This window comes from Crocuta crocuta, unplaced genomic scaffold, assembly GCF_008692635.1.
Source record: "Crocuta crocuta isolate KB4526 unplaced genomic scaffold, BGI_CrCroc_1.0 scaffold129, whole genome shotgun sequence".
In the NCBI taxonomy this organism is placed as follows: Eukaryota; Metazoa; Chordata; class Mammalia; order Carnivora; family Hyaenidae; genus Crocuta; species Crocuta crocuta.
In genome coordinates, this window is record NW_027551571.1 from 6,861,569 (window position 1) to 6,874,483 (window position 12,915).

At 38.2% G+C, this 12,915-nt stretch overlaps 1 protein-coding gene across 1 annotated transcript in view; it reads right to left on the reverse strand.

Moving 5' to 3' along the window:
* Positions 1-12,915, reverse strand: part of ROCK2 (Rho associated coiled-coil containing protein kinase 2) — a 131,307-nt gene that overhangs the window by 2,731 nt on the left and 115,661 nt on the right. Inside the window, exons 28-32 of the mRNA XM_077750937.1 lie at positions 11,458-11,528; positions 10,216-10,304; positions 9,735-9,813; positions 8,108-8,369; positions 7,807-8,020 (exon numbers count right to left, since the gene is read on the reverse strand). Of these exons, the coding sequence (XP_077607063.1) occupies positions 7,807-8,020; positions 8,108-8,369; positions 9,735-9,813; positions 10,216-10,304; positions 11,458-11,528 (715 nt within the window). The remainder of the gene's footprint in view (positions 1-7,806; positions 8,021-8,107; positions 8,370-9,734; positions 9,814-10,215; positions 10,305-11,457; positions 11,529-12,915) is intronic.

Genomic DNA, 12,915 nt, shown 5'->3' on the forward strand with positions numbered 1-12,915 from the left:
ACCAGGATTGGCTTCTTTTGTTATGCCTACATGTTTTTTCCCTAAGACAGAAAACTAATTCCAACTGTATTGAAAATATGTAGCTAATAAAGATTCTGAACATAGCATTTCACTTTTATAACTTAATGTGGAAATTTCAGTTAGAAACTTTTCTGAAAACTACTTTTCAAATATATTATTAAAAACAACTTAATGAAATTTAAAAACTAGTCAAAACCAATGAAAACCCAAGTGCAAATCACATGCACTACTTGGAAATACTAAGATAACTCATTTTTCATTTTTTGATTTACCCCATTTATTTCTTCAGAAATCAAAAACATCGTCATCATCATCACCACCATCAACATCATCAAATGACCAATCCCAGTCTTTAAATGCCAAATCAAGCAATCTGCAATAGGAGGTTTGCAAATTTACACTCGAACACTCTTTAAAAATGGCAGTTTAACATACTAATTATCTAGAATTCACACTTTGTGCTGTGAGGATTTTAACTCTCCCTTCATCAATAACAACACAGTCATAATTAAAAGATGGTAGCACACAGGGAACTCTTCTTTCTCTTCACATATAAATGTATATAATGTGAGACAGGTATGCTTTCCAGAATACCAGAGAACTGAAGACAGGTACTATTTGGGGATAAGATACAATCTTCTCCCCATTGGGCCCAGATGAAGATGTAACCATCCTGATGCTTAGTTCCACTTGAGAACTATGAAAGCCCAACATTCGTCCACACTCCCTTGACAAAAGGACCCAGAGCGTCAGCTCACATTTTTCTAGAAGAGTACTACAAGTCCTAGTTGAGAGAGAGGTTAACACTCAGGACACAGCTTTCTTGATTCTAGCAGGACCCTATTTGCTCAATGGGTCACCAAGAGTGGCGCTCTCTGTGAAAAACTATGAACAAGAGAAAAACCACAGGTATACACTAAAACCTTGAGTTGCAAGTAAGTTGTTCTGCAAGTATTCTGCAGGATGAGCAAAGATTTCTAATAAATTTTAACTTAATAAACAAGCGATGTCTTACAACACAAGTAGAATGTCACGTGATCACAACTGAGCCGATGGTTCTCTGTCTCTCCCTCCCTTCCCTTCTTCACTCACCCGTGGGATTGTGGGTGATCACCTCTCATGCTTGGATGCTTGGTCACACACCATGGTGTTTGGCAGAAATCAGTGATTTTTCAGAATGTTGGAAGGTGCTCACAACTGGCACTAGTATATTTTTTGTCACTTTTCAAAGCACCTACGGGGGGGTGTCTGGGTGGCTCAGGCAGTTAAGTGTCTAATTTCAGCTCATGATCTCACAGTTCCGTTCTTGAGTTTGAGCCCCACATGGGGCTCTCTGTTCTCAGCAAAGAGCCCACTTCAGATCCTATCCCTCTCTCTCTCTGTCCCTCCCCTACTTGCTCTCTCTCAAAAATAAAAACATTAAAAATTTTTAAAACAAAACAAAGCACCTATGGACAGTCCTTTGCTTTTTCATACAAGAGTGAGCTTAGGAAGGCTTTGCTTCATTCTAGGCCAGGCTGCCTGTTGATATAGACCCTTTCCTCTGTTGCTTTATTGCCAGTTTCATTAAATACAGTGTACGGCCAGACTGTGCTATAGTCAATATCCGTGCAAGCTTATAGACGGCTCCCATGCAGAAAAATACTCCACTGAGCAGAGAGACTGCAGTGATTCCGTTAGTGATAGTTAAAGTGTTCATACACAGTAACCCTCCTCTCTCGTCTCCCTCACACCAGCCACAGAGGCTTTTAAAGGTAGCTAAGTGCAGGTAAATTTATTTTTCTTTATATTTTGTTTGTTCTTTATTATTTTGTATTATATTACAGTATTGTAATCATTTTCATATGAGTATTTTTGGAATGAATTATTTGTGGAATGAATCACCTGAGTTTCCATTATTTCTTACAGGGAAATTCACTTTGATATACAAATGCTTTGGATTACAAGCATGTTTCTGGAACAAATTATGTTCGGAAACCAAGGATTTACTATATAAACATCATTAGCAACTTATCTTGGCTGAGTAAATGGACTTAGAGCAGGGGTATATGTGGTCTTTTCTTTCCAATCCAATCATCTAATACTGTAATCATCTTTATTTTTAAAAAATAAGTGTAACTTTTTCAATGTTTTAACTGTGATGTTCATGAATCAACTTATGCCAAGGAACTCCTATGGTTCCCAAAGTCTCATCTGAGACTTCAATTTTATTATTTTTTAACTTTCTTTTTAATGTTTTATTTATTTCTGAGAGAGAGAGAGAGAGAGAGGGAGAGAGACAGTGTGAGCAGGGAAGGGTCAGAGAGAGAGGAGACAGAGAATCCAAAATAGGCTCCAGGCTCTGAGCTGTCAGCACAGAGCCCAACACGGGCAGGGCTTGAACTCACGAACCTTGAGATCATGACCTGAGCCAAAGTTGGATGCCCAACCGACTGAGCCACCCAAGCGCCCCGTGACTTCAATTTTTAAAGTTGGTTTGTAAACTTAATTTATATGATTTACTCAAAACTACTTATAACGCAGATTCACAGGCATCATCCCAAGAGATTCTGATATAATTGGACCACAGGGGTAGTGTGGCCTAAGTATCTGCATTTTTAAATAATAAATCTGAAATGAATTCTGATGCGGCTAGATGACTTTGGTAATCACCGACAGAGTGTGTAGATGGATGGTTACCCTAATTTAAAAGTAAACAAACCCATTCAAATTACTCTATTTCAAAATGTGCTGACTACAGAACAATATGAAAGAAAACACACAAGTATACATATAATTATTCACTTAAACACATATCACATTTTTCTAGGCTTTCACAGACAGTAACTTGTAGCTAAGGTACTGCTTGGGAGAGAGAGATCAGGGGGCCTTCCGAATCAAGCCCCAGCTTTGAAAAATCTGCATTTCGTATCCTTCCGAAACCTTTGAAGTGTGTGTGAAGTGTGCACCTGTGTCTTCAAATTTTAAAAGTCTGGCCACTAGGCTGTTAGCACAATGTCTGGCAAGACTTCCCTTATAGCCCACCCCCCCTTCCTTCGAATTCTTGTCATTTCACCTTAAGAAAGCTTTCTCTAACTTGGTTTCTTCCCTCCACTGTCACTGTCAGTACCTTAGTGAAGGAGCTCATTAAAGTCAACACATACCAATCTCTTGCCAAAAGACTTCTATCTGAAGAACAAATAAGAACTCTTCCAGCACAGTGTACCTGCCCTTTTCAATCTGGCTCAACGCGTTCTCCGCAGTGTCAGCTTCCACTCCCTGTCATTCCCTCGCCCCATCCTGACGCAGCACATGGTAAACATGTAACACGTGAGTGATTCTGACAACTCAGTACCTCTACGTGTCAACGTTCTGCCTGCCATTGTCTTTTCCCTTATTACTTTGTGTGGAAAATTACTCCTCTTCCCTTTCTGGAGATCTTTCTTGATACCCTCAGGCAGAATTCTCCATGCTTTCTTTGTTCCCCTCTAACACTCACTCATGCTTCTACTACAAATAACATTTTAAATAGTACTGTAACTATCTGTTTGATTTTCTACCACCTCCATTTAATTGAGCAGTAGGTATATACTTCAGGTCCAAGAAACTTATTGCCAAAGACTGCTTTGGAAAGGGAGCATTATGACGTTGAGTTCTGCTAAAAGTACACTAGAGTGCCCATTTCTTTACATCTTGCCAATACTATGTTTCTTAATCCTTACCAGTTTGGCAGGTGAAAATGGGTTTTACATTTTAGTTTTAAGCCAACTTCTTTGCTTAATAATCAAGTTGATCTCTTTCTCATATTTATAGTAATGCCTGCATCCGCATGTCCCTCACTAATGTTCATAATGGGAAGAGGCCATCTTCTTTTTCTTAATGACTTACGTAAGGACTCTGTATACAAAGATACTAACCCATCTTTCTTTAATACGTACTGCAAATATACGTGGTATTTTTAAAACTTACAAGGTTGTAGCTTTTGATCACTCAATCTCTAACTTTCTTTGTTTTTACTTTTAGGAAATTCTCCAATCTAAGATCAGATACATATTCCCCTATTTTCTTCTACTTCATTGAATGGATTTGTTTTTGATACTTCAAGTTGTATATAGTTTTTCATTTTTTCCTAAATAAGCAGTCTGTTAGCTTCTAATATTTATAAATGGGAAAGAACAAGCCTAAGTAATGATGACATGAGAGCCCCCCCGACACGTCCACTTTAACAGGGTCAGCAATGCTTTATTTCTTAAAGCTAGCAAACGAGCATTTGTTGCATTTTTGCTTTATACTTTTCTGTGTGTCTTAAATATTGCCTTTTGAAAGGAGACCTTTAAGAGGAAAATAATTAAAGTGAAATGCCCTCCACAGAGACCAGCATTCTATGTCCTGCTTTAGAACAAACTAAGGATCTCTCCAACTATCTTTATCATAAATCAGTATTTTATTCACAAATTTACTACTTTTCTAGCATAGCTTTTTTTAATTTTAATTCAAACTTATCAAGCAAGCATTCCTCTGGAATAGCATTTCCATACACTATGTTTTATAAACTGTCTATCTTCTCACTGTGGGGCAACGTGGTAACACAGCTGAGGACGCGGGATCGGGAACCAGACTCTCTGGATCTGAACCCGCAGCTTTGCTGCTGCTGAGAGGCGTGACGGCAGGCACGCAGCACTCTGTGCCTTAGCCTCCACGTCTGGCAAATGGACCTGAGCAGCTACATCACAGGCCGGTTATAAGGATAGATAAATTCTATAGTTAAAACTCACAGAAGAGTGCCTGACATGTAATATGCCCTCAAAAATAGGACTTTACCTAATAGTAGCTAACACTTACTTAACCATCAACTTAAAATACTTCACTACAAAGAAAGGGAAGCGCTACAAAGATAGTTGAGAATCAGAACCAGGAATGTCACAAAAGGCAAAAGAATAAAATGTAATGGTGTATTTACAAAGACAAACACTGAGGAAAAGTTAAAAAAAAAAAAAAGATTAGATGAATATTTATGGGCACGGTGTTTTAGTGTACACATAAACACGTACGTACACATAAACGCGTACGTACACATAAACGCATACATATGCATATGATGATGTCTAACAAAGCCAAACATTTAAAAAAGGCACTGTGCAAATTAGTTCAGTAAAGCTCGGCTGGCACAAACAAAGAGCTAGAAATGACAACACAGAAGTGCAGCTCCTAGATGTTTCGGAATGATCCTTTAACAAGTCTACCCTTTTGTCTATAGGAATGTTACAAACTAGCAGAATGTCGAAAGCTCCGAGTCCCATGCTTGCCTCCCCCCACCCCTACCCCAAAGCCGTGCTGCTCACCGTCAGACCACAGACACATGACAGACTGAGGAGGGTGCTCTTCCACAGAGTCACTAAGCAGTGGCCTAAGTCAGGTACTTAACAGTGGTGACAGGCACTTACTATTCTAGAGCAAGCTAGGTCTTCCAATTTTGGAAATCTCTGCCTGCCTGATACACTTCCCTTGCTGAGTGACAAATATGCCTCTTTGGTTCTTGTTCTAATACATCATCCACAGAAAAGTCTGTCAAATCTTTACTGCAATTTATCATCTCCCATCCTTCCAAAGCATTTCTTCAGAAGATTAAATATCCTTAGTTCTTAGGGTGTCTGGGTGGCTCAGTCAGTAGAGCATCTGACTCTTGATTTTGGGTCAGGTCATGATCTGGCAGTTATAAGATCAAGCTCCCCACGTTAGGCATGGAGCCTACTTAAATTTCTCTCTCTCTCTCTCTCTCTCCCCCTCCCTACCCCCCACCTCTTCCACTTGTATGTGCACACTCACTCTAAAAAAAAAACCTTAGTTCCTTCACTGGCTACATCTGTAACACTTTCCAATGACCCACCAAACTACTACCTCAGTCACTATCTTCTGTACGCCCTCCAGGCTGCCTACGCTACTCTTAAAATGGGACACCCAAGATGAATGGAAACTGCAGGGTGATTCATGTAAGACAGACACAGAAACGATCTTGTGAGTTAATGAAGCGAGAGAGGCACCGGGTTAAAGGCCAAGGAAATAGTGCCGCAGGTGCATAACAAAGCACAAAACTGCATCTTCACTGCGCCCATCTCTATGCTTAAAGCTCCAAAGAGCCTATTAGATAAAAAATGTTCACAAAAATACCCTAGGCATTTTATGGCCAGCTTTGATATTAGTTGTATCTACATGCATAACTGTGAGAGAAAGTAAGCCCTATTACTTACTGTTGCTATGCAAAATGTATTAAAAAATCAATGAAGAATGATTCGAAGGGCAGGGCCAGAACTAAAATAAAACAAAAAGCAACAAAAATAAAAAGTAAATGTGCCTCCAATGGACCAAATGCTGAACTGGGGGAAGGGGATGACAAAGAAAGTATTTACAAGTAGGTGAACACGAAAACTGCTATGTAATTGAAAATATGCCCCACTTGGTCTGAAAACTGCTTCATAAACAAATTCTATGTGTTATCTCACAAGCAGTGAAATCATTAACTTGTCAAATCACACAAAAGAGTAAAGTGTATCAAAAGGACTGGAGTTCTTACTGTCCTGATTCTGAAATTATCTGCCCTCTATTCTACGCCACAGGAACATTTGAAAAGGTCCGGTGACAGAATATACGTAAAGATGAATGAGAGAAGAGATTATGGAAGCACTCTGCAAGCTGTAAAGCATGAGATATTATAAGCTATCGAAAGAGCATAGCATCTATGCATTGATAGTTCAGTATTAATAACAAATTTAATTTTTAGATGCTTTGCACATGGCACATGGAAGAACCTTCAGTGTCTCTTAATTTTCTTCGGCTTAATTACTATCATAAGTAAATTTAGCGGTGGTTTCACCGCTAAAGCACCAATTCCACCTTGAGACACTAGTTTCAAGAACGGTTTCACACAAGATGTCTGTGGTTAGAAGGGAAAGGTCTCTGATGACACAGTCAGCGCACATCACTGCTCACGCACTGAAGGCCCTGTGCTCCGGAACCAAAAGGATGCCCAAAATTGGATACCTGACCTCAGTGCATACTTTATTCTTTACTAACCAAATCTTCACCTTCGTTTCAATGAACAGTTATATTTACAAATGCCGTAGTAGCTGGTAAGCCAAGAGGTGGTTATTCTAAATCAAGAATTAAATTACTACAGTGTCACCATATGTGTAAATGGTTCCATCAAAATGTCTTGTGCATTCATCATCATTCCCTCTGGATTTACTCCCAAGTCCCAACCCTGCCTCAAAGAGAAGGCATGCCCATTTTACCCACTGGTTAATATCTGCATTTTTAAGGTTGATCTCTATTGCTCTTTAAATGAGAAACAAGTTATTCTAAAGTTATAGATGTAAAATTAAGACTTAAGAAAGATTTCGATCCTGCCTCCCAAGCTATCTAACATAAAAGAGGTTTGCAATAGTAAACACAATGTGTGTACCTGACATTTATGGGTCTGTTACATCCTGTCTACTAAATTACTGAATTAGCCAGAATACTTATAAAATCTCAAAATATTATGATTAGATACATAAACATGACAAAAACAAGCCCTTTATCTTGGGTTGACTTTAATATGTGCGTGATTTAGTAAACAACTCTGTATTACATTTAACTGAATCAACGAATGAGACATATACACTAAAATAGTTTCCAACATTTGGCAGTCTACAGTTCATTAAAATACCAAGCAAAGGTACCCTTCAATTAGGAAAATTTGTAGTTGAACATAAATAGTGAAATATTAAAAAAGACATTGTAATTTTTAATCATATTGTTATTCATTACCTTGGTTTGTTTGGGGCAAGCTGTCGACTTGGCCGTCTAATAGACTGGTTTTGCTGTATCTTCATTGAAGTTCTAGGAGATGACCGTGCAAAAGGGTCTGGAGCTGGAGGCTTTTTAGGTATCTTTTTCACCAACCGACTAACCCACTTTTGCTGCTCTTCTGTAGAATTTGCTAATAACAACAGATTCTTTGCCGTTGAAATATCATAATAAACTATAAAGAAATATTTGGAAAATATTAATGTGTTTAAGTTGATCTGAATGTAAACGATATTGATGGGGCAAGTAGTTTACGATTTACCTTTGCAAGGTGCTATGATCTCCTCCTTTTTGTCCATGTGATCTTTATGACATTTAATATGGCAGCGACGGCACTCTAACGCAGGAGGGGGTTTAAACATATGCCACAATGGCTTCATACAAGCCTCACAGTTGGTTGGGAAATGATAGAGGGTAGGAATAAATTCATGTCCCTTATGGCAAATATAATTTGATTTTTCTCCCACTGGCTCCACTGGAAATTCTTGTTCCTTCTTACTTTCTCCTTCATTGGCATACAGAATCTATAAATAGCAAAAAGAATAATGAATGATATCCAAACAGTTTTATGTAGTAATTTTTACAGTGTAAATAAAATAAAATTACCCTAAATTATTCAATGACAAGAAAATGACATTCAAACATTACTAGATTCTGTCTAATCAAAAGCTTGTATGAGGAAAGCCATTAGACAGTCACCTGGTTCACATTTCAGAAAAAAAAAAATCTATCTTGTTCAAATGTGCCTCCTTATTTTATCCAGGAGATCTTACTATGTTTTAGCAATTTTATCAGAACAGGCCAAAAGGTGAATTTTCACTTGATGGGTGTTAGAAAGTTCTTCTGGGAGGGAGTGTTCAAGTCAGTCCCCTGAAGGGATGTGGCAAGTATACAAACTGATGCTCTGGTTCTCAAAAATGGACAGCTGGGTGATAACTGCAAACACAACTCTAAGGGGAAGATTTGTATTTGGACAGCTGAGGAAGAAAAGAGGAAAGGATGTGTAATACACTCCAAATAAACATTATAAGCATCCAGGAAATAAGTGGCCACCTCTCCCGCAGTACCCCAAGCACAACGGTTTTTGTACAGAAGGAACTCAGTAACTGCTGGTTTGACTAATTTTAAAATGGAACTAGAACAGGGAACCGTGGCTTCGCTTTAAGTTGGAAGTAAAAGGGCTACTGCGTGCAAAGTTTACCCTCATAAGCAACTTTTTTAACTTTCTAGAGAGCTGAGCATAAAATCAGAAACAGAAGAGAAAGCATATGGTTTAAAAATGTCATAATGAGGGGCGCCTGGGTGGCTCAGTCGGTTGGGCAGCTGACTTCGGCTCAGGTCATGATCTCACGGTTCGTGGGTTCGAGCCCCGCGTCGGGCTCTGTGCTGACAGCTCAGAGCCTGGAGCCTGTTTTAGATTCTGTGTCTCCTTCTCTCTCTGACCCTCCCCTACTCACGCTGTCTCTCTCTCAGAAATAAGTAAAACATTAAAAAAATAAAAATAAAAATAAAAATGTCATAACGAGGGGCGCCTGGGTGGCTCAGCCGGCTGAGTGTCCGACTTTGGCTCAGGTCATGATCTCCCAGTTTGTGAGTTCAAGCCTCATATCAGGCTCTATGCTGATATCTCAGAACCTGGAGCCTGCATCATTCAGACTCTGTGTGTGTGTCTCTCTGCCCCTCCCCCACTCACACTCTGTCTTTCTCACTCTCAAATAAACATTAAGAAAAATTTTAAAAAATAAAAATGTCACAATGAACCTTGAACAAAAGGAAAGCAAAGGCGAGAAACAGGATGTAAAAATACTACAGACTTTATCAAATAAGATGGAGAGGAATAAAGATGTATCCAAACAGAATAAGCATGAAAGACACAGAAGGCTGTTTACCTGAAATATCCTTGGAATTTCTTTAGCATCTGCTCTATATACATCTGTTTGTGTAACTGGTCGGACATGAAATAATTTGCTACAAGAGATTTTTAATAAAGGAATAAAATATTACTAAAGGATCAAATTACATTAGTTATCCTATACTTCTGTTGTAAGTTAAAAAGGACTACTGTGACCCTTGTTAGAAGGTCAGAAGATACCTTGGTTCTATTAATGCAATCACTCCTTGAGATTTTGACTGTTTCCAGGAAATCAGAAATTTTCTAATTGGTTTCAGGAAACAACGTATGTTTTAGCTAACTCTATATACCAGACTTTCATCTTTACGAAGCAAATATAAGAAAATGTAACAACAGTACTGTAGGGCTATACTATCTCCATGTATCTGTATATAAATAGCGCTACTTGACAAAAAAGGTCACATTTCTCTTCTACTTTCAAAGTGGAAGTTTCTAAAGATTCTAATAAAAACACTTACTCTATATCTAAAACCATGTAAGGATTAGATTGTTCTTTATCTTGTTCGCTGTCATAGAAAAGAATCTTCTTACTGCTCACAATCACATACTGTTAAAGAGAGGGAGGGAATTAATGACTGAAGTTAATATATATCTCATTTATTTTTTTATTTTCTTTAAAAACAAATTCTACACCAACAAAAATCATATAATACCTAAGTTAAATAACTAAACAGTTCTCATTATATCCTAAAAAAAGTCTTCTTTAAAATAACAACAAATGTATAGTTTGTATATATTTTAAATAAGCAAATTGGGGAGGATACTAATTAAAGTATTCTTTAGATTTAGCTTCAAAATCCAGGGGCGCCTCAGTGGCTCAGTTGGTTAAGTGTCCGACTTCAGCTCAGGTCATGATCTCACGGTTAGTGGGTTCGAGCCCCGCGTCGGGGTCTGTGCTGACAGGTAGCTCAGAGCCTGGAGCCTGCTTCAGATTTTGTCTCCCTCTCTCTGTGACCCTCCCCTGCTCACGCTCTCTTTCCCTCTCAGTAATAAATGAAAAACATTTTAAAAATTTAAAAAAAAAATCCAGTAACACACATAGCCTTGTTGCTATGGTTTCAATGTTTGTGTTCCCCCAAATTTTTATGTTAAACCCTAACACCTACTGGAGGGGGCTCTGGAGGTGAATAGGCCATAAGAGCAGAGCCCTCATGCATGGGATTAGTGCCCTTACAAAAGGGGCTCCAGAGAGATCCCTAGCCCCTTCCACCATGTGAGAACACTGCAAGAAGTCTGCACCTGGAAGAGGGCCTTTACCAGAACCCAACCATCTGGCGTCCTGATCTGGAGACTTGAAGCCCCCCAGAACTGTGAAAACATAAAAGTTCTATTGTTCACACACTACCCAGCCTATTTTGTTACAGCAGCCTGAATAGACTAAGATATTTATTAGAAATGAACATCATAAGATCAATAAATAGGTCTTTCTATCATACACAGTTGTTTTCCCATTGAAATAGCAAACCACCAAAGTCAATAGGCTTCTGGTTTCCTAACATCAAAACCTGTTTTATTCTTAACACATTAATAATGAAAGGTTTTATTCACAAAGATACATAAAATCACATCATTCCAAATCAAAGTCCAAAGTTTTATGTGTCTAAACGTTCTAATTATATATATCTTACAACTACAAAGTAAAATGGTTATAGCCAAACCAAAAGCAAAATAAAAGAAGCATATTCAAAAGTACCAATCACCTTTTTAACCCATCCAAATTTCTTAGTGTTGTTTCGCACAGGCAATGAAAGCCATCCTTCCAGTCTTGATTCTGGAAATAAGCACAAAATATGAGAATAAATATAATAATTCTCCTAAGAAAATGAGAACTATAACAACATTTTAATAGAAAGGTTACAGAATAAATCAAATATGCCCCTCAGAATTTATCACCGTTTTATCATTATCCAGGGTATAATAATAATGCAGGATCAGTATAAGCAAGTTATGGAACACAAAACAACATCAAGGTTATACCACATTGGAAATACATATGCTATATTTTATAAAGTCAAATGCCCCCTGCTGATTAAACTCATGCATCTGCAAAGTTCAGCAGAAAAGCTGCAAAACAAGAGAAGCAGTTCTCTATTCTCACTGATACAACTATATTAGAATTCTTTATTCTTCCTTCGGAAGAAGGCCTACTTATGGATTTACTGCATATATCTTCTTCGAAGAGAAAACCTTTTAAGTTAGAAATTACATGTTTAGAGAAAATGGATTTTTAAAATGGCTAAAATGAGATGAAATAAAGTTGTGCAAATTACAGAGCAATATAACCAAAAGATTTCTAAATTCCAAAACCGCAAAATTGGTAAAATTCTAGTTCAACAAAGGAAACTGCCTGAATCCTTAGAATCTGTTCCAATGGCATTTGATCAGTATCATTAACTAAGGGCAAACAAGCGTTTCTGGAGGTTATTCTAATAATCACTTACTGAGCTGTGTTAGGTACGTCCATAGACTTTCTTTAATTCTTGCAACCCCACAGGCGGCCGCGCCAGGGCGCCGCTCTGCCCCCAGCCCCTGCGTGCGCTCTCCTACATCAGCCACCTGCAGACTCTGCGGCAGGAGTGCTGTCAGGCTTCAGGTCCTGGGAGTGCCGCTCTCTGCCCTCCCCCTGCTCACTCTCTCTCCCTCTCAACAACAAACAAACAAACAAACATTCATAAAAACCGCCCATATAATGTTAACTGTCTGGATGTGGTCTTATGCCAACTTAAGAGACTAAATCAGATGATCTCTAACAATCTGAGTAAGACTGAATTTTACTGCTAAAATCTAAACTTCAATACAATTACTTTTATGATTTATTCTGCTTTATACCTGGGAAATGTGGCAACAATGTAAAAAACTATGGCTATTTCACTTTGCATTCAATTAGTAAGAGATTAAATTTTACCTCCTATTTAGCTGCTCCTACACTAATTTTGTGTGGCATTTACATTAAACATGGTTTTGTACTTATACTAACTTTGTGTTAAACATAGTGATTTTATGTTTTCCCTCTGATTTCTTCATTTAAACTCTAAGTGCCTTCAGGGCCGAGACTGAGTTGAACTGTCTTTTAAGGCTTAACACGATGTTCACTAGCTAAGCACTCCATGAAAGCCTAAATACATCTTCTCAAACAGTCTGTGTCTTTTTTTGTACTG